Below are 20,794 nucleotides of genomic sequence, written 5' to 3' on the forward strand. Positions count from 1 at the left end.
CTTATTTATTATATATATACATTCATTATAGTTAACAAATTGTTATATAAGAAATGATTAACAAACAATACAAATCTTTCATATTTATAAATCTCATTTAAATGCATTTAAAGTGCCTTTATTAGTAAAAGCAAACTAAAGTATAAAAATATAAAAAATTATGGGAACTAGAAAACAGTTTTAACGACCAAATCCAAATCCATTGAGATCGTTTTTAAATGATTATTGAGTCCTCAAGGCATCTTGAAATAGTCATTGTAGTAACTATAATAGTTCTGCATATTAGCAGGTGGACCATAAATCTTGATATCGCTATTAATTAGGTCACTGACGAGGAAACTCAGGTGTGGACATTGGTGGGCCAGATTTTCCAGAGCAAAGGGCACTGGACCTAGGATTGTAATATGAATGAGTCTCAGTGATGGCAACCTGTTGAGTATTTGCGGCTGAAGATAGGAATCTCCCGTCTGATTGTTCACATGGAGTAGACCGAGTGCCTTCAACTTATCTGCCGATTCCAAGAGCTGTGCTATCTGGTAATCGCGCATATCGCAGTGACGCATGTCCAAAAATAACAGCGATGGAACCACTTTATCCACGGCACTCAATATATCAAATGACCACTTGGCATGATCCAATTTTAAGGCTTTCATTCGGCGACTCTCCGAAGCTCCTTGGCATAAGGGGTTTAAATATCGCAGGACATCTTCGTCTTTGGTGGAGTAGCCCACGGTGATGTGGAGACTGTTCAGGTGGCGACCCAGTTTAATCAGTAGATCCTCGTTGAAAACAGGAGGTTGTCTCATGCTAAACTTGAAATCCCTAAATCGGTGCAGCTGTCTTTCGATGGCCCCATCGAAACATTCAAATTCATTGTAGAGCGGCAGTAATTCGTCGAATTTTAGATAACTAAATATGAGATCCAAGCAATCGTCATTCAGCTGCAGCAAATCCATTTTTAACTAAAAATAAAATAAAACAGCCTCGTTTAATAACCACCATGTATATTTATTTTTCAAAAACACAAGCCTTCAAGATCACGCTCTGTTAGCTTCTAAAGCAATCTTAGTGTTGGCCATTGAGATAATGAACTCTCTTACGGGTTTTATGGCCTAAAATTATAAAATAGAAGAACTTTTAATCAAGTAAGATAATAGACTTTATCAGGTTAGGTAAACAAAATAAATGTTATAACAATTCATTTAACAAATTCATTACTTAAAATTCTTTAGCATCAACAGCTATTTGTTTTAATCAGGTATTCAAGACTGGTCGCATTTGGCAGACCATTGCTTAATCTAAAATCCTGTTGGACTTCCAGCCATATCCATTAGTGGTCTAGTTTTTGGCAAGATTAATTTTCCTATATATAATTCTGAATATTTCTGAGTATAAGTGGAGTTTTGGTTGGCTATATTGGCGTCAGCTCAGCCAGAGTTTCGGCAATGGAGCTATCCCGGAACCGCCCGATCCTTAGGGCGTAGGATATGGCATGTGCCACATAGCTCTGTTCATGGACTCCGTGGAATAGGTATGACATGGCCCCATCTGCGTGAATGGTGACATCCGATCCACCGTGTAGATTTTCATCTGTATTTATGGCTGCCTGCTGGGTGTATTCCCAATCGGAAATATTGTCCCCCGTCGGATCCCTACGCTTCTGGGTGTCGGGATCCACCTGAAATCCTTGATAGCTGGTGCCATAAGTCAGCGTGGTGTACGGCGTTTGTTCTGTCTTTGATTTACCGGCAAATCCCAGTATACTGGATCCTCGTTCCGCGTGACCATTAATGGTCAGACTATGCGAATGATCGGCGGTTACTATAACCAGAGTTTCGTCCAAGCGATCCGTTGATTTCAGGAAGGAAAGAGTGGACTCCACGGCGGTATTTAGCTCGAGAACCTCATTAAGTGCCCTGCGAGCTGTTCCCCGATGATGAGCCTGATCGATTAGGCCAGCTTCCACCACGAGTAGAAATCCTTTATCACTGTTTCCCAGAACTTCAAGCGCTTTGAGGGTCATATTGGACAACGATGGCATGCCGGATTCACCTCGATCCCGCTCATGATCGTACATTAGATGTCCATTGGCGAATATGCCCAGTAGATAGTCAATGTCCTGACCATTGAGATTCCATAACTCACGATTGTTTTGGATTACGGCATGGGATACACCGTCGGCTTCTTTCTTTCGCCTCCAATCTTGGATGAGATCCCTGCCATCCGCCGACTTGCTGGCCCAAGTATCCAGGGGATCGGCTGGTGAGTCGGTGACATTGGATACCAGCATCTGGCGACCACCACCCATGATTACGTTAATTTTCTGACCCGTGGGTAGTTCGATCAGCTGACGCGCTATGTCCATACAACCCTGATCCCGGTCCTCGTCTTTCATTCCGGTCTCACACTCCCACCGACGATCCGGCACATGGGCATAGAGGGCTGCCGGAGTGGCGTGAGTAACCCGGGTGGTGGTCACGAATCCCGTTCGCATTCCGTCCACCTGGGCCCACTTGAGGATCGTCTGGACATGGTGATCCTCCTTCAACGAGGCGGTGCAGTTTCCCAGCGGAACATTCGCATCCACGCCGCCCGTTTCGTAGTTGACCTTGACTCCGCCAAAGAGAGCCGTAGCCGTGGAAAAGGAATCCGGTACTTGCTTATCTGCACAGTAGGTCTTCAGCAGTCCCATGTCCGGAAAGTGCTCCCAACTGAGCAGTCCCTCCTCCTTGAATCCGTAAATTCGAGCTGCTGTCACCGTATTCGGTCCCATTCCGTCGCCCACAAACAGTATGACGTTCTTCGCTCGACGACGATTGAATTCCCGGGAAACGGCCTTTTTCAGCTCGTCTATTCCTTGATCGTACCACTCCTGCTGTTCCTTGGGCAGATTGACGGGCCAGTAGGACACCTCCTCCATGTCGCCCACATCGCCAGCCATTCCGTAGTGCACAACAAAGCCAATACACATTGCTGTCATCAAGAGGGCCGAGAAAACCACAGAAATGATAAACAGCCGCGATCTGAACCACTTTGAGTGTTGGACGGGACTATTGGAATTAGGTACCGAATGTCCCTCCCCTTGGAAGCTTCCATTTTCGACACTGTCCTTGGATCTGAGGTCCTCCAAACTATTCAGCTGCACCTCCGTCATGTCCACATCGCTCAGCTTTCGAAACTTTGTGCTTTTTATCGGCGCTTCACTTCTCTTTTCCATTTCGCATTCACGACTAGATCGGCCTAATCTTTACCCAGACTGAAAATGCGAGATATATGGCAGATTTTTAACTAATCATTGTTTACCACAGATAAAAAGGCAATTTATAGACAGAAAGACGTAACTGGCATTGATATTTGGTATTTTTCTGTTGCTTTTAAATAACGAAAGTGAACAGCCGTTATCTGCGAAGACTTATATTCCTGATCAGAAGTTGTTATATTTTTTACTTTATATGTGTAATATTTAGAAGTGATCTGTGAAACAAATACGTTTGAAGTTGTGTTGTTTTTTACACGATGTTATTTTGATTTATTTAATTTAAGGAGGAGTAAGGAAAAAATAACCAATTTATTAATTATTTGTCTTCCCAAACATTTTAATAAGTATCTGGATATCTCCGAACTATTTTTAAATATTATTATTGTTTATAAAAACAACAAATTACATTAATTCTTAGCCATTAAACAATGCTTTAAGTTATTTTGAGTAGGCTCACCATTATTATTTTGAAAATGTACTATGAAATTTTTATTTCACTGAACAATAGAAATATTTATCAAATAGTTTGTTACCGCCGAAAACACACTAGCTACTAGAACTTCAAAGCTATAGCCAGCCCAGAATATTTTTAAAGTTTTTTTTTTACCACAGTTAAATTATGCGTATTTTGCTTAAATTTACCAGTTTCTAGGTATTGTAGCGCGGTATTTTTAACGATACCGATACCACCTATCGATAGGCAAACAGCTGTTATGGCTCTCTCGCGTTGCCCCAGTGTGGGAGTGTTTGTGTCCGTGTACGTGCTCCAATGTTTTTTTTGTATTGTTTATTACCGACGTCGCCGCTCCAAAATTAAAGTGATTCATATAATAAAACTCGTCTCCGACTCGCGGCGAAATCCACCGATACTCGCCATTCGACCGCTGGCAACAGCTTAATATTTAGTCTCGATTGAAACTCCGCGCTTTTCGAGTCGCGAGTGAAAAAAAGTGTTTGCGTGGATTTGTGCTCTTCGTTTTCAATCAGCATCAATTTAAAACGCGTGTGGCTGTGCCAAATATATCCAATAAACTAAGCATTCCAATTGGAGAGCAGCGGAAAACACATACACCAACACATCAGCAAAGCGAAACAAAAACAACGCCATGGATGATTTGGGTGAGTGCTCCACTTTTCCCCAGCGAAAGGAAAGTACTTCCTCAACTAGGAGAATTCCACAACATTAAAGTGTGACGTAGGCAAAAGCCACAAAGATTATGCTCCAACTTCAAGGTCAGTCGTTAATTTGAGTTAATTGGAGTTAAGTATCATGCCGCGGGGGACTCTGACATTGGCCGCCAGGTGGCGACACCGAAAGTCGGAAATCTCACGGATGAATAATTATCTTTATACAGTGAAGATTGGTTAAGATAAACTTTGGACCCTATGCCTACTGAAAATACAATTTAGCAATGCAAAGTGTTTGTATTATTTACAAAATGGGAGTTCTTCACTGACTCATTATTCACCTCTGTTTCTGGAATTGATATGAATCAACCAACTTCCTGTGCTTCAAAAAAAAGTGGCTGAACTAAAACAATAAATAAAATAAATTCTTATGTCCAGGCAGTAATAATAGTGAACTCTAACTAAAGTTAAGTCTAATTGAACCTGATAATGTTTATGTTATTTTATATACAACTTTGGGTTTTTAACCGATTATTTTCATATAAATGCGTAGTGACCAATATTTACTGTATTTTGAAATTCTTATCGTTAGCATACAAGCATTAATCACGATTAAAAATGGTTGCGTTACGTGAGGTTTAATTCTGGATGTTGAATTCCAAGTGCACGTCTTATCGCTGAACCATACATGTGTACATATGTACATATGTATATAAAAATGAATTCAGCAATTTGGGAAGTGGTTTCCACACACTATATCACGCTAAGTTTAACCCGATTTGCATTCCTTGCAGTTTTATGATTTATCCGAATACCTAGAAGTCGAACATAAAACATCAAGGCCCGTACTTCCAGCGTGAGATCATTCACAATTCCCCACTGCGAAGAGGGTGTGGTTTCTTTTAGCTCCAAGTTCAAAACCCTTGGACTTTAGTGAATGATCTGAGAGAGCGAGCTGATTTGCCTGGCAGTTTTATTTGTTTTCTTTCACTGTCACAAAGCGCTCTTTTAGTCACCATCAGCGAAATAAAAGTGTATCTGTCGTCTTACTTTATTTTCTTTATGACACAATTCTTCGCTGTTAACAGTCTCTCTGCGTGTTCTTCTGAATGTCTTTTGATAAAACCAGCTCATGGAATTGCAGCCATCTCTCCAAGTGGATATGTGTGTAATCTTATTATATTTGGCTCAGACATTCTTAAGAAATGAGTAAAGGCCAGGTCACAAACACTCTCCAAAAATTCCAGCTGACTAGCACTCCACCTACGCACATTGGTCTGCTGTCCACCAATAATTAAAATTAAAATTATAAATAGGAAAACCACTTGTCAAATTTAACTAAGGTTAAGAAGAACCGACTTATTAATACAATTATTTGATCTGGTAGCCAACCTTCATCATCGGCTTTTATTTAGTAATATACTATTTGAAATGGCATCATAGCAAAATCAAACCATTCTTAAAGCAATATTATATTCTACTCTATTTATTGGTTGCATGTTAAATCTATCAACACAAATCTTTGCGCCTCAGAGTCTGCACTATAATTGTTATTAAGTGGTCGCACAGGAAGTTGGGACTTCAACTTCATCATCTTGATCTTCTTTACCGGCTTCAATTGCATCAATTTTTCTTTGCAGCCATTAGTGAGTGCGCGCCCACTTCATCGCCCACTCGACACGCAATGTCTTCTGTTCGTGTTGCGTGAGCGCACTGTAACACCAGTGACGAGATGATCTGTCGAGATCAGTTATGTCTATATGGGCCTTGAGTGTCGTTGAAAACTTTATTAAAAGTTTATAAAACTACTTTAAAAGCTTCCATCGCATTAATTTCAGCCATTGAGCCTTCCGACTTGTTTACTAGTCAAAACAAGAGAGAACGCTATAGTCGGGTGCCCCGACTATCAGATACCCGTTACTCAGGTAAAGGGAGTGCGAGGGAGATGGAGATAGAAACTTTGATCACGCATAACTTTTTAACGAATGGTCCGATTTGAAAAATTTCTTCTACATTTCGATAGGTATTGATAAACACAATAAAACTGCATTTTTTCTTTTCCGAAATATTTAAATTTTTAAAATCGTATATAAGCGATTGTGGGCGATAAAGGGGGCGTGGCACCATTTTGAAACAAACTTGCGCTGCGTAGGAACTCCTAGAATCTGCATGCAAAATGCCAATCTTCTAGCTTTTATAGTTTCCGAGATCTCAGCGTTCATACGGACAGACAGACAGACGGACAGACAGACGGACAGACGGACAGACGGACAGACGGACACGGCTATATCGACTCGGCTAGTGACCCTGATCAAGAATATATATACTTTATAGGGTCGGAAACGCTTCCTTCTAGCTGTTACATACTTTTGCACGAATACAATATACCCTTTTACTCTACGAGTAACGGGTATAAATACCAAGCCCTAAATTCAATAACGAAATCGTCCTTAAATTTTGAAACTCGTCATTAAACTGAATAAAAAAAATGTTTTAGAACTTTCTAATGTCTAGATGTATTTTATTCTTGTGTTTTTATGTAAATTATATATAGAAATTGTAAGTCTTTTTTGAGCGCAAAATAATAACACAAAATGTATTGATTTAACATGTACTCACGTTTCTTATATATTTTTACCAAGGAAAAGGTCGTTTTTATTGGCAACTAGCCCACTGTTCACACACCCAAAGAAAAGCTCCAAACTGGCGACAATATTTTCATTCGCTCTGGTTTCCTTTTCCTTGTTCCTCCCACATGCGGTCGAGATACTCCGCCGCAGGCCGCGAAGCCAAATGAAAAGGCACTCAAAAGGCAAATGAATAGCGACTTTACAGCGACTACTGCTAAATGGCTCTTACTCTCGTTCTCTCATATGCTCTCTTGACACTCAGAAAAACAAACTGGATCAAATTGTAATATTTGCAATTTGTGAAAATGTATAATGTAAAAATAAAACTAGTAAAAATAATCTCCAAATAATCTCTAATAAAATATAACTATTTAGTTAGGGTTGAGTAAAACTTTAATCAAAACAGTAATTACGAAACGAAAATGTCTAAAAAACTTAAAAGTCATATGAAATTGTAAATTTGTCTATTTTAATCTATTTTCTCTTTAATGCAAATAATATTTTTCGACTGCAGTTTGTTTACCTGCTCCCAAACACTGGGGCTCTCGCGTTGTCCGCTATTCATGAGAGAGCCTAGGAGAGCCGGAGAGCGAGAGAGCTCTTCTATTGGAGCCCAAGCACTGGGTCCCCTTTTGACTTCAGTCGATTGCGACGCTTTTACTGAGACGCGAGCGCAGCGCGTGTGTTTTCAGGGGTCTCTCGTTCTTTTGCGTCCTATGTTCTCCATCGACTGTGGAATTATAAACAAAATATGTGACAACACACTGCCAAAGCGCAGCCAAAAGTGCACAGATAACACGGGGGAAAATAAAATAAACAAAGCCAAAACCAAAACAAAAGGCAATCAAGTGCTTAGCGAAAAACTAAAGCGGGAAAAAGTTAATGAAAAATCTGTGGAACTGTGTTAGTGATATTGTGGCAGGTTGGAGCGTGGGAAATTGTTTACTTCGAGTGTAAGGTAGATCCATAGCAAAAAAGTTGACAAACCTCGTAGATAGCAAAGAGCTGAGATAAACGATAAAGCAGGAATGCCAGTTTCAGTTAGATATATTCGAAATAAAGAATTTGCCAAGATTAATGGATCCGTGTCACTCGCCTTAAGATTTCACTAATTCTTGGCAAAACTTTTCGGCAAGTTGTTCGAAAAACATTTTAATTTCATTAGCATTTCCACTAATTATGGAACTAATTATCAACGGACAAGACATTCAAATAGATGACTTATTTGCCTCGATCTGGCAGAGCATAGAATTTTGGTTAGCCCCATTAATTTTCGCCTCGGTGCCCCAAACGGATTAAAATCGTGGGCGTTGAGATGGAAATTAGTTTGTTTTTATTTTCTGGAGGAAAGTGCTCGAAATAACCAAACTATAACAGCAAACAACAAAAGCAATTAAATTGTGCCCACTTAATCTATTAAAATTATGACATTTTCCCCATATTTCCATCATTTAAAGCCAAGTGCATTTATGGGGGGCGACTTCCTTCCCCTTCCTCGTAAAAGTATCTCAAGTTACGACAGCAAATGGAAATGCTGGAAAATGATGTAAACTCGGCTGACATAGTGCTCAAAAATATATTTACATTTTGTTGTGAGTTGTGCACTTATGAGAATCGCTTTCGTTTTCGTTTTTAATATATCTTTTTATCTCTCAGATACGGTCAGTGGCTGCCATTTGTTTACGATCACACAGCTGCTGTCTTTGTCTTTTGCCATCCCATCTAAAACCGCAAATATATCTACCGATCACTGATCTCTGGATTATTTACCGCCTTTCCTCCCCTTTTCCTTTAAGCCCGTTTTTGGTATACATCTACTTAGCACCTCTAGATTCTCTCTCACCGTATTCGTAGTGCAATGAGTTCATCGCTTGGTTTTAGTTTGAATTTCGATTGTTCAGCAAGTCCCCCTCTGCAGTTTGCTCCCTCCCTCACTCAACAAGCTGATTCTTATCGCCCAGTCATAAAATTTCAATTAGAGTGTGTTGTTTTCATTGCTTGAGAAATATGAGTGAGGCCCAAGCTGTGTGTTGCTCTTTTGATCGGGGCTTTGATAGAATTTCGAAATCGTTAATTGGTTTCAGAGAGTTGTTGGAATCGGAGATTTATACATTTTTAAGAAAAATCCATTTTTTAAGCCTTTAAACCTACTCTTCAAACTAATACGTTTTCAATTAAATAATTTAAATCTACTCAAAAGAAAATAAAATTGAAATTGTCACTGTCATATAGTACAATCGAGAATCCAGTAGTATTTTTGCAAATAAAGGCAATTAAGCTTTTATAAAACCAATCAAAAGACTCCAATCTTTAGTTCCAGAAAATACTTTATCTAATTAACCAAAATTTGATTCCCAAGAGACCCCTTATCTTATAAATACCGCAAAAACCCCAGAAGGGAGTGAGCGATACCGCGTTGTTTTTAGCGCCCTTTTAATATACATTTTACAGCTGCATAAATTGGCCAAGTTTATTGGAAGACCTGGGCAAAGGCCACTAACCGGAGGAGAGATCTCGCCCTGGGATCAATATCACCCACATGAATTTTCGCTGGGTTTGGTGCCGTCGATCGCTCTTTTTTTTTTCGGGTCACGCATTGCGTTTTCACCTTAGCGCCTTCAGCAAGGTCAACACTCGCATTCACACACATTTTATCTACTTACTAATAAAATATTTATATTGAGATCGTGGCGATCGGCCGACGGTAGATCGCTTGGAATTTCCTGCGAAAGAAACGAAATCGTGCCTTTGACTTTTAAATATAGATGGAAGACCGGGCCGAAAACAATTGCCCACAATTTCTGCCCGACGTCATCCCAAATAGACTGAGTAATGCCTCAGGTGTGGAGGGAAATAGATTTTCCTTAACGAAGACCTGGAACGAAAGTGAGATTTTCACTGGTTTTGCAGTTTCTTTTTATGGCTTTTCTTTTGGCAACGCTCTGCGGAAATCTCCTGCTGTATTTTCAATTAATTTCCCTCATTTTCCCAGTTCAGCTTACCCTTCATTAGACGACGAAACGTCGCCTTTGATTTGCTAGAAATGCTTTTTTCCTTTTTCATTTTTTTTTTTTTTTTTTCTGGTTATTTTTAGTTGGCGATCATGGTGTGTTGACGTAATTTGGCAACCTTGATTCCCCGTTCCCTCCCTTGTCTTTGTATTTTGCCCGAATCGCTTTGTTTTTAGTCGGTGAATTTATGTTTATTATTTTTTACCTTTTTCCAATGTGTCGTTATTTGTTTGAAACAAATGTAAAATGTGGCCTGCATGTTCATTTTGGTATTTTTATGATTCCATAAATCTGTCTTTATAGATCGTTTGCCTCAACTAAATCTACAGATGATCGTAAATATTGTTAGTTGCATAGATCATCTATTGAGATCCACCCACACACTACGGATTAGGGAGTCCGAGTAAATGACTCGGATATTTGGTTGTTGCCGGTCTTTGGTGGCCTCAGATCTAATTTATTGATCTTGTTGATGCCTTTTGATCTTTAGATCACATATATTGAAAAATCGTTTCAGAGATCACTCTTTTTTGCGCAAGCAAGTGCTTAAAAAGATCGTGATAAAAATCGGAAATATCTTTTTTCCCATTATTTGATGAATGATCTGTTGTAAATTTATAGGCGAATGTTTTCATAGATTTATAGATCTTCATTCTGTGGTGGTATTTTTTGTAGCTTGCATTGGAAAAAAACACCCTAAGTCAAACAAATTTTTAAATTTGAAGAATGAAGTATTGATGGATTTTGTTTACTTTTCCATCTATTAATATTTTTTCATGATTTACCTATGATCCACCGATCTTTCACTCTTCAACGTATCGCTTTAATCCTCTAATGCCGTATTTTTTCAGTCCCAGTCAATTAATAGCCAATTTCAAATGCACAAAGCACTCCCCAGACAATAATTTCCAACATTAAATCACTTGGACTTCCACTGGGGGCAGGCAACTAGTTGTTTTTGTTGGTGTACTGGGGTATCGCTCTGATAGACGGGCAAAGACAACGAAAGCATCGACAACGACAACTACAACATCCACTCTGACAGGCTAACTCAACGCAAACAAAAACGACAAATCCGTCGTCGAGCCCCGAAAGGCCAAAAATAAAAATGCGCTTATAAATAATTCAAATGAAACGGTTTTTGCCAGTCGCAGTGCAACAACGTCGGCAAAACCTGAAGATTTTGAGAGTACAAAATGTTACTAAACAGTTTCCTAATCACATATTAACGTTTAAATCAAATCAGTGAGCAAAACAAGTGAATCTCATCCGAAACCATGGATAGAACAATGTACGGCAAGATCGATCCGGGAGCCCGTCAACCTTATCGCACAGCCCGAAGCAAGGGCATTCTGCCAGGGTGTAAGTACCATTAATGAAACAATACAAAGAAAACCAGCTAAAAAAGGTTAAACTAATAAAAAATTGAAGTTTAAATAATGAAATTAGATTGATATTTATATCAAAAGAATCTTATTTTGCTTGTTCTAATATAGAGCAATATATTATCTTTAAAAAATGTTCGGAGGAAGTTAACTTTACTAACGTGTTTGTATCGATTTTGATTCAATCCCTAGTTTAATATTTTATATTATAATGTTGACCCAGAAGACTTAAAACAAAATAGTTAATAAGCTTTGCGGTGATAAAGTTTTAAAGTCAGTCATTGTACAGTCAAGTACATTGATTTGCCTTGCATTGTAAACATGATAAGAAAACTTTATATATAATTTACTGAATGGCTTCCTTGCAATTACGTTAAAGATAAACTAAGCAAAAAAATACTTGAAAATCTAAGATTAGCAATCAGTAATAAATAGATAAGAATGTAAACCTTTATAGATGTTTTAAAGTTTAACAATACTGGTAACACTATTAAACTATTGAATAGTTTCCTTAGAAAAAAGGGCTTAACAATTGGTTTCAGCACTAAATTAAAAAACAGCATTTTTTGTACGCTGGGTAATTAAGAACTTAAAACTTTAATCAATTTAGTTCAATTGACAAATAAAGCCGAGTGAATTTTGGCAGGAGAGGTCGTTCATCTGAAAGGATCTTGTCGATAGCCAGAGCTCAACGCACCGATCGTCGCCATTGCTGTTGTCCGGCTGTCCGGTAGACCAATTAAGAAAAGGAGCCTCGAGACCAGTGGCTTCCGATACGTATACGCCCCGTGCTCCAAGATCATTGATGGACAGCCAGTAGCTGTGAGCTGGGTGTAGGTGAGGGCTCAAAAGTTCAAGCTCCTCTTTGCTCTCCAAATTCACCAAAAATCCACCCTTTTGTCGGCATCGATTGGTTGCCTCGAACCAATTCGATTCGGTCAACGAAATGTAGTAACGCTTTTCACCGACCTCTAGAAGACCTATTAAAAATATTTGTTTTATGAAGGTTTTTTTTAATAAAAAAACTATATATAACTAGGAAAAATGAGTAAAACTTACTTTGATAACCCAAAGGAGAGCCCTCTGAAAGAAGGACATTCCATAAAATCAGACAAGACAGGAGTACTTTAAACATCTTTCTTCAAGTTTCAAGTAGCAACTGACAAATAAAGCGGAAATTGTTTAAGTTGAACAGATATCAAATACTGATAACACGTCTCAAAGATAAGTCTACGATTCTTGACTGATAATTTAAACTAATTCCGGGGAATACCATTATTAACAATCAAAAAGGCAAGTTTGTATGTAGTTAATAGATTTCACATTTATTTGACCAATTATATTTATAAAATTTTAAAAAATTCAAACGATTGCCAAAAATTAGTAAAACAAGATGAATCACAATAAAGAGAAGCAATATAAGCTTTTTAGACAACACATTTTTATATACATCCGTTTTAATTCACACCCCTACTTCCAAACAACAATTGAAATAGTTTCTTGCTTTGGAGCCTCGCAAACATATTTAAATAAGCTGTTATTATCGTTATTGCAGGGTCGATCGTTAAGTTGGATTTCCGTGGAGTGGCCGTATACGTAGCCCAGGTGTATGCAATGCTCTCTACCGCCAGCATTGTCTGGTTGGTTAGGGGCCCACCTAGTTATTCTTAGGGGCTGAGCATTGGTAAACCAAGTGTGGGTGCCGGTTTTTGCCAGGTCAATGCCGGATGTCCAGTGCTCGGAGCGATCTCCCTTGCTTACTAAATACGCAGCAACGGCATCAAACTCATCGTTGGTTTCGAAAGTCACCAATTCCGAATTCAAGTATCGGCAGTTCTCATAGCCTGTGTACCAATTCACTTTATCCTGTCCAAAGTAATAGAAGCCACCTCCGATCTCAATGAAGGGAAACGAGTGGATAGACACATTGTTGGGATTTCCTTTAAATAAAGGTTAACGCATGGAGTATTGATTATATAATTATACAATGAATGCTTACCACTTTCTATTTGGGTAGTATATATTTCATAGGAAAAGCCAAGCTTAAAGCTGGCGAAAAGCATAATGATTTGAACTAACTTCACCAACATGACTGACTTGACTGAGAAAATGGGAAGAGCTCTCGCTGTATTTATACCTTATAATGTATTTACAGTTTCAAATATTGCGCAACAGATAAGGCCTATCTTCTAAGATTGAATTACGTTTGTCTTGTTGATTACATAGTGCTATTATATTTATTTGTGTACAATTCTAGTCATATTTTACAATTACACAAACTGGGGTAATTCCTTTTACGGAAAAATAAAGTAATCGATTTGTGTGACATGAATTTATTTAAAAATCAACAAATTGATAAAGTTTTAGGAGTTGGGCAATATTTTGTGTCTTTACAGATTTTATGTTCAAGTTTTTTTCAGTTAAGTAAGAAATTTAAGTAAGCTAAGAACAAAATAAGACTAACGGGTTTCCTCAGATTTTGGTGCAAACTGTTTTGCTTGGGGACAATTTCGCGCTTACTTTAAGTTCTCGTTTATCTAAACTGCTAATTGAGGAATGTGCACTTTATTTGAAATATTACTTTTAAAAATGCCATGTCATTAACTTTAATTTGAGTTTATTTGATACAGCAAGTATGTGTTATTTTTCGATTTTTAAGGATGTTTTATTTTGTTCTGATAAAAAAGATAAGTACATTGACGTCTTAGTTTTTAGTATTAAATATACAGAGACCTTAAATATTATCTCAATTTAACTATCATTGGTTTACTTTCACACCACAATTGGTTTATTTGTATATATATTTCCAAGAACTGTTATAATCCTCAGTGCAAGGAATGTCGTTAAGTACAAACCTTCTGAAGGCGTTATATTACATTTTTTTTTATATTTTAAAATGAATTACAACATTGTTTTTCCTTTTATGCTTAAACAAAGCAAACCTATAGAAAGTTTATTATAAAAGTGTAGTATACTTTTAGGAATAAATTACTAACAACAAGTTTCTTAAGATTAGCTGTCTTTTTGGCATTGCCTTTTAAATATGCTCGAACTCCGAAAATCGTGCATTGGATTACAAAAGACTTTTCCAAATCTTTAGGAATCATAGGAAATCATCATTAAAGTAAATGTAAGCAATTGCACCACAAACGCGCAGCAGATGACGCAATCAAAAAATACAGTGTATACAAAATGCATAGCGTGTAAAATAAAAAAAAGTCATGCACTCAAAAAAAAAAGGTTACTTAAAATAAATCAAAATAAATACTTTAGCCCTAATAATCCACAAATTATATCGTGGAAATTTGGCATACATTAATTATCCTTATATAATGATAATGGACATTACCTCGTGAAAATTTCTCCCTGTATTTTTTAAGTGTATTTGCCCAGCATGTTTGTTTACATCTGCTTGGAGTAATGTTAATTGCACACAGACTAACACCTTCTATTGCACTGGCATCGTAATATCCAGTTGTCAGCACACAATTTGAATATTCCCCATTCAGTTTGCATTTCGACTTTGTGCAGTCTTCATCGGATTTTGTTTAACAAGTGATCGGAAAGCAAACAGTCAGTCAATTGACATGAAAATCGGTAAGCTTCAGTCTGTCGAGCTTTGCGGTGTGGGATTCGGTTTACAATTCGTAGACTGGTAGTCGCTGACCTTACTACGCGTTTCATTCATTAGATCATTAGATCATTGTTTCCATTGAGATGGCAGCCGATCCAAGTATCGTTGGTGGGCGTCAGTGGTTTCCAAACGATTCGTGTTCTATTTATTACCAGACACGACACTTTGGCAATAAATACAAATATTATCCATGTAGATAAGGTGCGTTTCGCAATGAAAAGATTATTTTATATATATTTAAAATCTAAAGAGATTGAGATGTTTATGAGACTTCTAGTTTTTAAAGACTACCTCCAATTTTTATTTACTTGAGGTAACCAAAATTCTGAATAGTTTAATCGACAGGTTACAAAATCAAGAAAAGTTCTATAACCGGCATTTGGTTTTTTTAAGATAACCGGCCATTTTAATTCCAACCTACCCACAACTTGTCCTACAGTTTTGTCTGGTAGCTTTAATAGTGACAGTATACACCTGTTTAGGTTGGCATTACGCAAGATATTCTAATTGTCGAGGTGATCACCTCAGGGCATATGAAATTCGATTGATTGATTACATTGTCTGTCGGTTTATCTTATAAGTTGGGCTTTACAGGTAGTAAGGAAGTTGGGTTGGTCCAACAACAAAAAGATATACAACGTTGTTGAAAGCTTATCGATAGAGCAGAACCCGTTTTTAAGGCTTTGAATTGGCACAGGTCGGGGCCATCTGTTTATTTTTTTCTGATAGATAATCTCTTATATCGTAGAATTCCAATGGTGGAAGCACTTAAATTGTTCACCTTTAAAACCTAAAAATCAATTGAGCAAATCATCGCCATCAAAGCGACACAAAACAAAAAGAGTAAAACAAAACACTTAATTCCGAACAAAAGCCATAACAAATTGTGGCTATATGTTGCTTTTGTTGTTATAATACTAATTTTAGTTTTCATTTCAAAGTCAAGTGATTCATTCATTTTGAAAAAAAAAGACAACACACTCGGGAATTGAGTGGAAAGGGGATTGCAAAAGGCGGTCGGCAGGTGGCGCCAACAGCTAGTGACACACTCACCCACGCAACAACAAATGAACATAATTACTCAACACTTATACTCAGAAAAATATACTTGAAGTTGAAGTAAATAAAGAAAAATATATCTTGTTATTTTAATGTTCTTAATAGAATGTATATAGAAAGCTATAAAACCCAGGAATTTGTCATTTTATTTAAATTACTTTTATTACTTTATATTCTGTTGCTTTAAGAACCCGTGTTCAATCCCCTACATAGGGGACCTGTTGTTTTCAAAGCTTTACCGGTGTCATTTATATTTAAAGAAATACAATGATATAGTATTCATATAGTAGTATAGTAATAGTAGTGTAGTCATTATTTGATGATAAATAAAATTATATGGGGCTGTATACAACATCTGTTGTTAAATATGAATGTTTTTTTTATTAGGAATGGGATGATTACTACAAAAATTCATTACATATTATAGCTTTAATGAAATACAACAAAACAACTTTTATTTGTTATACGTATGTGCTAAAAACTGACCAAATTGACTGGTTTAGTACTTGATTCCTTAGGAATCTTAGAAATTATATTTAAAATATTAGTTTTTGTATTATTTTTTCCTAGGTGCATTGCTTTTGGCTGCTGTTTGTTGCTCCAACTGTAAATGTTTTGCAACTGGGCGCTTGAGTTGCACTCAATTCGATTTTGATTTCGAGTGAGTGGCTATGTTTTGAGTTGAGTGAGGAGGGCGGTTGAGTGCGGGCAGCTTCGACGGCATTTGTTGTCGAGCGTCTTGTTCAGTTGCTTATAAGATTTTGCCGAGCGAAAATAATTTCTGTGCTGTGCTGCTGCTGCCTCGAATGTGAGAAATCTTTGCGCGGGTGTGTGCGTGTGTGCGGGAATTTAATTAAGGCAGCCGCAATCGATCAGCAATATCAACAAAAAAAAACCGCAAACAAGCCGCCAAAATGAAAATCGAAAGTGCTCCCAAAACGAGCTAAACAAAACCAAAAACAACATTAATATGTAACATTGTCAACAACAACAATGAGAGTGCAAAATGGAGAGCAAAAATAAAAACAATTCGCGAGTGACTCTCACCCACGCTCTCTACATCTCCACTCCCATTCGCCCATTCGTTGCATCCAGTTGTCATCGCTAAATTTCAAAAGCTGTCATGTGGAGCTGCCTCCCTCCCTCTTACTCCCACTCTCACTACAACTCTACTGCAAACCACGTTTGAGTGCAACTCCGCCTTGGAAAAAAAAACATTTTTCAGTCAGCTGCCGGATCTTAATTGATTTTAATTGCATTTTAATCAAGCCACATGCTTCTGCCAATTGCATTCTACGAAACTAATATTTGAAATGTCTTTTTAATGAAATGTCCCCTCGTGCAGCAATCAAGTTTGTTATTGGGCATATTTTCACACTCAGAGAAAAAAAAAGTTACACTCAAGCAGGAACAAATTCTAGGTGTTCTTTAGCGATTGACATAAAATCAAGTTATTGTTCTTAGGAAAAAATGAGGATAATTTTCTACTTGATTTTACACAGATCAGCATTTATTAAAAAATCAAAACATTTTGATCTTTTTTCAAATTGCAACTTGGTACTTGTATTAAAATTCGTTTCGTTACTTTAAAATGTTTAAAAAATTACCGAATAATTTGGTAATTGGGACAAATTTTGATTTTTCTTAAAAATAAAATTATAGTTTTGATATTGGGTCTATTTTAAATGTTTCCGTACTGATATTCAAAATGCTACCAATGGTTATCACTACAAATTAATGAAATGTTTGTGGAGCATGAGATTTAAGAAATTTATTTCCGTTTCGCCATCATAAATTTAAAAATCCCGTTCATCTTTTTTGTCGGCTCTTCTGTAGACGTTGACCCAGTGAGGCGTGACGTTCTGATAACCCTGCCCTGTCCTATTTATAGATGATCCCCCTTCGCCTGTCTATCCCCAACCGGAGAATTCATGGAAATGGGGGTACAGACCCCACATATGGTGGTTCGAATGATTTTCTCGTCAACCACATGTTCGATCTCTCGGTTTGGGACTATTTTTAAAAATATTGCGAAATAATTTGCCTTATTTTCTTGCCCAATAATGCAAAATGTTTTCGAATATAAAATCGAGCATCGTTCCACCGATGCTTTCTTGGTGATTTTTATACATACTTGTTATGAATTCGCTTGCCAAAACGTATGAATCGCGTCACACCTTATTTTCCTTTATATAACTCAATGTGAGTGCTAAATTTGAGTTCCCACTCAATGTTCTAAACTTTTGGCATTGGCCCAGTTACAGGTGTGCCTTTTTCCTACACTTCCCCCAGACTTTTGAACTCTCGGATGAAATGTTTGAATTTTGTTTGATTTATTTTCTGGCCTTATAGCTTAATCGCCTGCTGTCATGTCTTCCTGCTGTTTTAGTGATTATTGTTGTTGTGGGTGGGTCAAATAAGTGGCGTTGAGTGCGATTATATGACAGCTGATGATACAAGACAACCAATAGATACTTTCGGCATGCCTCAAAGTAACTTGAAGCATACTCAATCAAATGTTTAATGCACGGGGAAAAAATGAATGAAGTACTTAATTTTTATTAATTAAAATAGACCCGATATGTAATACAAGATAAAAATAGTAGAGTTTAAAAATTATATCTTATAGATTGATATATGAATAAAATCATAAATGTATTTGTAATTCCATATAATTTTTATTCGTATGTAAAATTGAAAATTTGCTATTTTCATAATAGGACACTTATTCGAATTTTTCTCTGTGTTTTTCTCTCGCTTTATTCATGCGCTTTTATCATGTTTATTTAGCCACTTCCTATCCCCTATTGCTCTTAGCAAAATTATAGGCAAAAAGAATGCAAACAATATTAATTTGATCAAATATGTTGTCTATAAGACAAGACGTACATTAAAGAAACACTAACACACCGGCAGATATTATGGCATCGTGTAGATGCTATATTTCTTGACTTGGTGCGATTTTTAGCCCGTTCGACAACTTCGTCCCACCTAAACTGAATCAAAAATTGTGTGTAGATGTTAGGTCCCCCGCTCACCCGCCATTATATATACATTTCTATATAATCACCCTGTTTGTGTTTGGCTAGTTTTGGGCTGCAGTGTGGGTGTCTTTTTGGCCTGACTTTGTTTGGCCCCGAGTTGATTGAGTTTTCGGTGCTTTCATTTGGTCAGTTGGCAACTGAACTTACAGTTTTACTGTTGTTGTTGCTGTGCCGGTCAAAATATTTAACTAAACTACCGTTTATAGTGGTGCAGACAAATCAAAATTTTGCATATCGCAACGGCAACCGAGTGACAATCAAACGAAACATTTCGATACCATCGATTCTGGCCAAATTTAGTGCGCGAAATGTCTTCAAGACTGATATCATCGTCGTTCCACAGTTCGCCCCTCAGCGATTGCTTTAAAGTGGGCGAATTTGAGAGACGTCTGGGTAAGTTTGCTCAATGGGAACAAGTGGTGCGTGGGCATTAAAGGGTTAATGATGGTGTGTTTAAAAACATTTTCGGGGGCGGCTTGGGGTCAAGTTCAAGTATGGCTACAGGTGATTTAAAATATATTAATTGCTAAATTGTTGTTTTAGTATTAAGTGAGTTTTGGAATTATACATATTTTCCTACTCAGTAAATTATATCACCCAACGAAAATATTGCTTATGTGTTTTTAAAAGATAGTAAAAAGCTTATGAATCCGTTTCTATATACATTTTTGTTGTAGTGTAACCTTGTTATTTTCTTCCGGATTGGATAACAAATTGAACATCCTATTGCTTAACTTCTTATCACTTAAAAACAAGCTTTCGACCCTCCTCCAATATCAAATACCCTAGACACAAACCAGAAACAAGACCAAAAAAGTAATTTTAGGTTTTGTGCGATATCGCCCAAGACAAAAGAAAATAAACAAAATGTTATCAGAAACTTTTGTTGCTTGATATGTGTCAGCAAACGAAGGTAACTGCCAACGGAATGGGAACTTCGTTTAGTTAGCAACGGACTATGCGTCAGAGGTGCAGTCACAGGTGCTTGAAGTTTGGAATTTAAAAAGAAAATACCTGAGAGGGACTGGAAAAAAAGTGATATGGCCAACTATGGGGATTACGACAATCTGGGTAGCTAAGAAAATATAAAATATAAAATAAACATTAAAAATAGTGTGGATATAACACCGTTTAATTCAATATTTCTATTGTTTATTGATCATATACAATGAAAAAATAACAATTATACCAATCAAAGCTATACAGAAGTAATAAAAATGTGAAGCTTCCCGTTTGAAAAAAAGAATAATGACGAACGTTCATTCATTAGTAAGATTAAGTAGATCCTGGTTTAAAAAAATTAAAACTATTGAAAAACTTGTTTAATGGATTTGAAGATGCGAACAGATTCTCATCAAGAGTATACCGATGACTTGTACATTAACATCGTTGTTTTTAGTATTTATTTTATATTTATTTTATTATTTATTTTTTTATAGATGCTCTCTTAGCCGATCTGCAAAACAGTGTGCCAGGTCAACCGCAACATCCTCAGCCGCAATATGGAACTGTCCAACCCAAACATCAACCATTGCAACATCAACAGCCACAGCAGTTTGTGGACAACACTCCAGGTTATGGAAGTCTCAGGGGCAAGGCCCAGCCTCAGGTGGTGAGTAGATGTTAATTTAATTAATTTATTAA

The 20,794-nt window shown here is 37.2% G+C and overlaps 5 protein-coding genes across 14 annotated transcripts in view; 1 reads left to right on the forward strand and 4 right to left on the reverse strand.

Annotated features, from left to right (window-relative positions):
• Window positions 1–7,112, reverse strand: LOC108042270. Its single transcript, XM_017120467.2, has 2 exons — window positions 7,007–7,112; window positions 1–962 (listed from the first exon to the last, which is right to left on the reverse strand). The coding sequence occupies exon 2, from the start codon at window positions 954–956 to the stop codon at window positions 234–236; it is 723 nt and encodes a 240-aa protein (XP_016975956.1). The 5' UTR covers window positions 957–962; window positions 7,007–7,112; the 3' UTR covers window positions 1–233.
• LOC108042268 (alkaline phosphatase) lies at window positions 988–7,109 on the reverse strand. 2 transcript variants are annotated; one of them, XM_017120463.2, is made up of 2 exons: window positions 7,007–7,109; window positions 988–3,256 (listed from the first exon to the last, which is right to left on the reverse strand). In XM_017120463.2, exon 2 carries the CDS (start codon window positions 3,215–3,217, stop codon window positions 1,412–1,414), a length of 1,806 nt encoding a protein of 601 aa, XP_016975952.1. In that variant the 5' UTR covers window positions 3,218–3,256; window positions 7,007–7,109; the 3' UTR covers window positions 988–1,411. The 2 variants fall into 2 exon arrangements, with proteins under 2 accessions (XP_016975952.1, XP_016975953.1); XM_017120464.2 differs by lacking the exon at window positions 7,007–7,109 and adding an exon at window positions 3,902–3,974.
• LOC108043349 (leupaxin) overlaps window positions 4,149–20,794 on the forward strand; it is a 26,300-nt gene continuing 9,654 nt past the window's right edge. For 3 of the 9 annotated variants that reach the window (XM_044460365.1, XM_044460367.1, XM_044460373.1), the window contains exons 1-3: window positions 16,831–16,914; window positions 19,357–19,543; window positions 20,590–20,762. In XM_044460365.1, coding sequence (XP_044316300.1) covers window positions 19,459–19,543; window positions 20,590–20,762 — 258 coding nt within the window. In that variant the 5' untranslated portion in view covers window positions 16,831–16,914; window positions 19,357–19,458. Of the gene's footprint in view, window positions 4,379–11,093; window positions 11,391–14,929; window positions 15,011–16,830; window positions 16,915–19,356; window positions 19,544–20,103; window positions 20,222–20,589; window positions 20,763–20,794 lie in introns of those variants that run through there. The other 6 variants (XM_044460371.1, XM_044460366.1, XM_044460368.1 and 3 more) reach the window with 6 other exon arrangements.
• LOC108042248 (C-type lectin 37Db) lies at window positions 11,983–12,672 on the reverse strand. The gene is made up of 2 exons (XM_017120437.2): window positions 12,473–12,672; window positions 11,983–12,393 (listed from the first exon to the last, which is right to left on the reverse strand). Exons 1-2 carry the CDS (start codon window positions 12,546–12,548, stop codon window positions 12,020–12,022), a joined length of 450 nt encoding a protein of 149 aa, XP_016975926.2. The 5' UTR covers window positions 12,549–12,672; the 3' UTR covers window positions 11,983–12,019.
• LOC108042247 (C-type lectin 37Da) lies at window positions 12,833–13,538 on the reverse strand. The gene is made up of 2 exons (XM_017120436.2): window positions 13,413–13,538; window positions 12,833–13,353 (listed from the first exon to the last, which is right to left on the reverse strand). The coding sequence occupies exons 1-2, from the start codon at window positions 13,501–13,503 to the stop codon at window positions 12,884–12,886; spliced, it is 561 nt and encodes a 186-aa protein (XP_016975925.2). The 5' UTR covers window positions 13,504–13,538; the 3' UTR covers window positions 12,833–12,883.

The sequence above is a fragment of the Drosophila rhopaloa genome, unplaced genomic scaffold (genome assembly GCF_018152115.1).
Source record: "Drosophila rhopaloa isolate 14029-0021.01 unplaced genomic scaffold, ASM1815211v1 contig_2, whole genome shotgun sequence".
Lineage (NCBI taxonomy): Eukaryota > Metazoa > Arthropoda > Insecta > Diptera > Drosophilidae > Drosophila > Drosophila rhopaloa.

Excerpts from the sequence above, each read along its gene's own strand:
- LOC108042270 (XM_017120467.2), bottom strand. The coding sequence starts at position 956 with ATGGATTTGCTGCAGCTGAATGACGATTGCTTGGATCTCATATTTAGT.
- LOC108042268 (XM_017120463.2), bottom strand. The coding sequence starts at position 3,217 with ATGGAAAAGAGAAGTGAAGCGCCGATAAAAAGCACAAAGTTTCGAAAG.
- LOC108042248 (XM_017120437.2), bottom strand. The coding sequence starts at position 12,548 with ATGTTTAAAGTACTCCTGTCTTGTCTGATTTTATGGAATGTCCTTCTT. Across the intron at positions 12,394-12,472 it reads CTCTCCTTTGGGTTATCAAA|GTCTTCTAGAGGTCGGTGAA; the intron begins GTAAGTTTTACT and ends TATTTTTAATAG.
- LOC108042247 (XM_017120436.2), bottom strand. The coding sequence starts at position 13,503 with ATGTTGGTGAAGTTAGTTCAAATCATTATGCTTTTCGCCAGCTTTAAG. Across the intron at positions 13,354-13,412 it reads TACTACCCAAATAGAAAGTG|GAAATCCCAACAATGTGTCT; the intron begins GTAAGCATTCAT and ends CTTTATTTAAAG.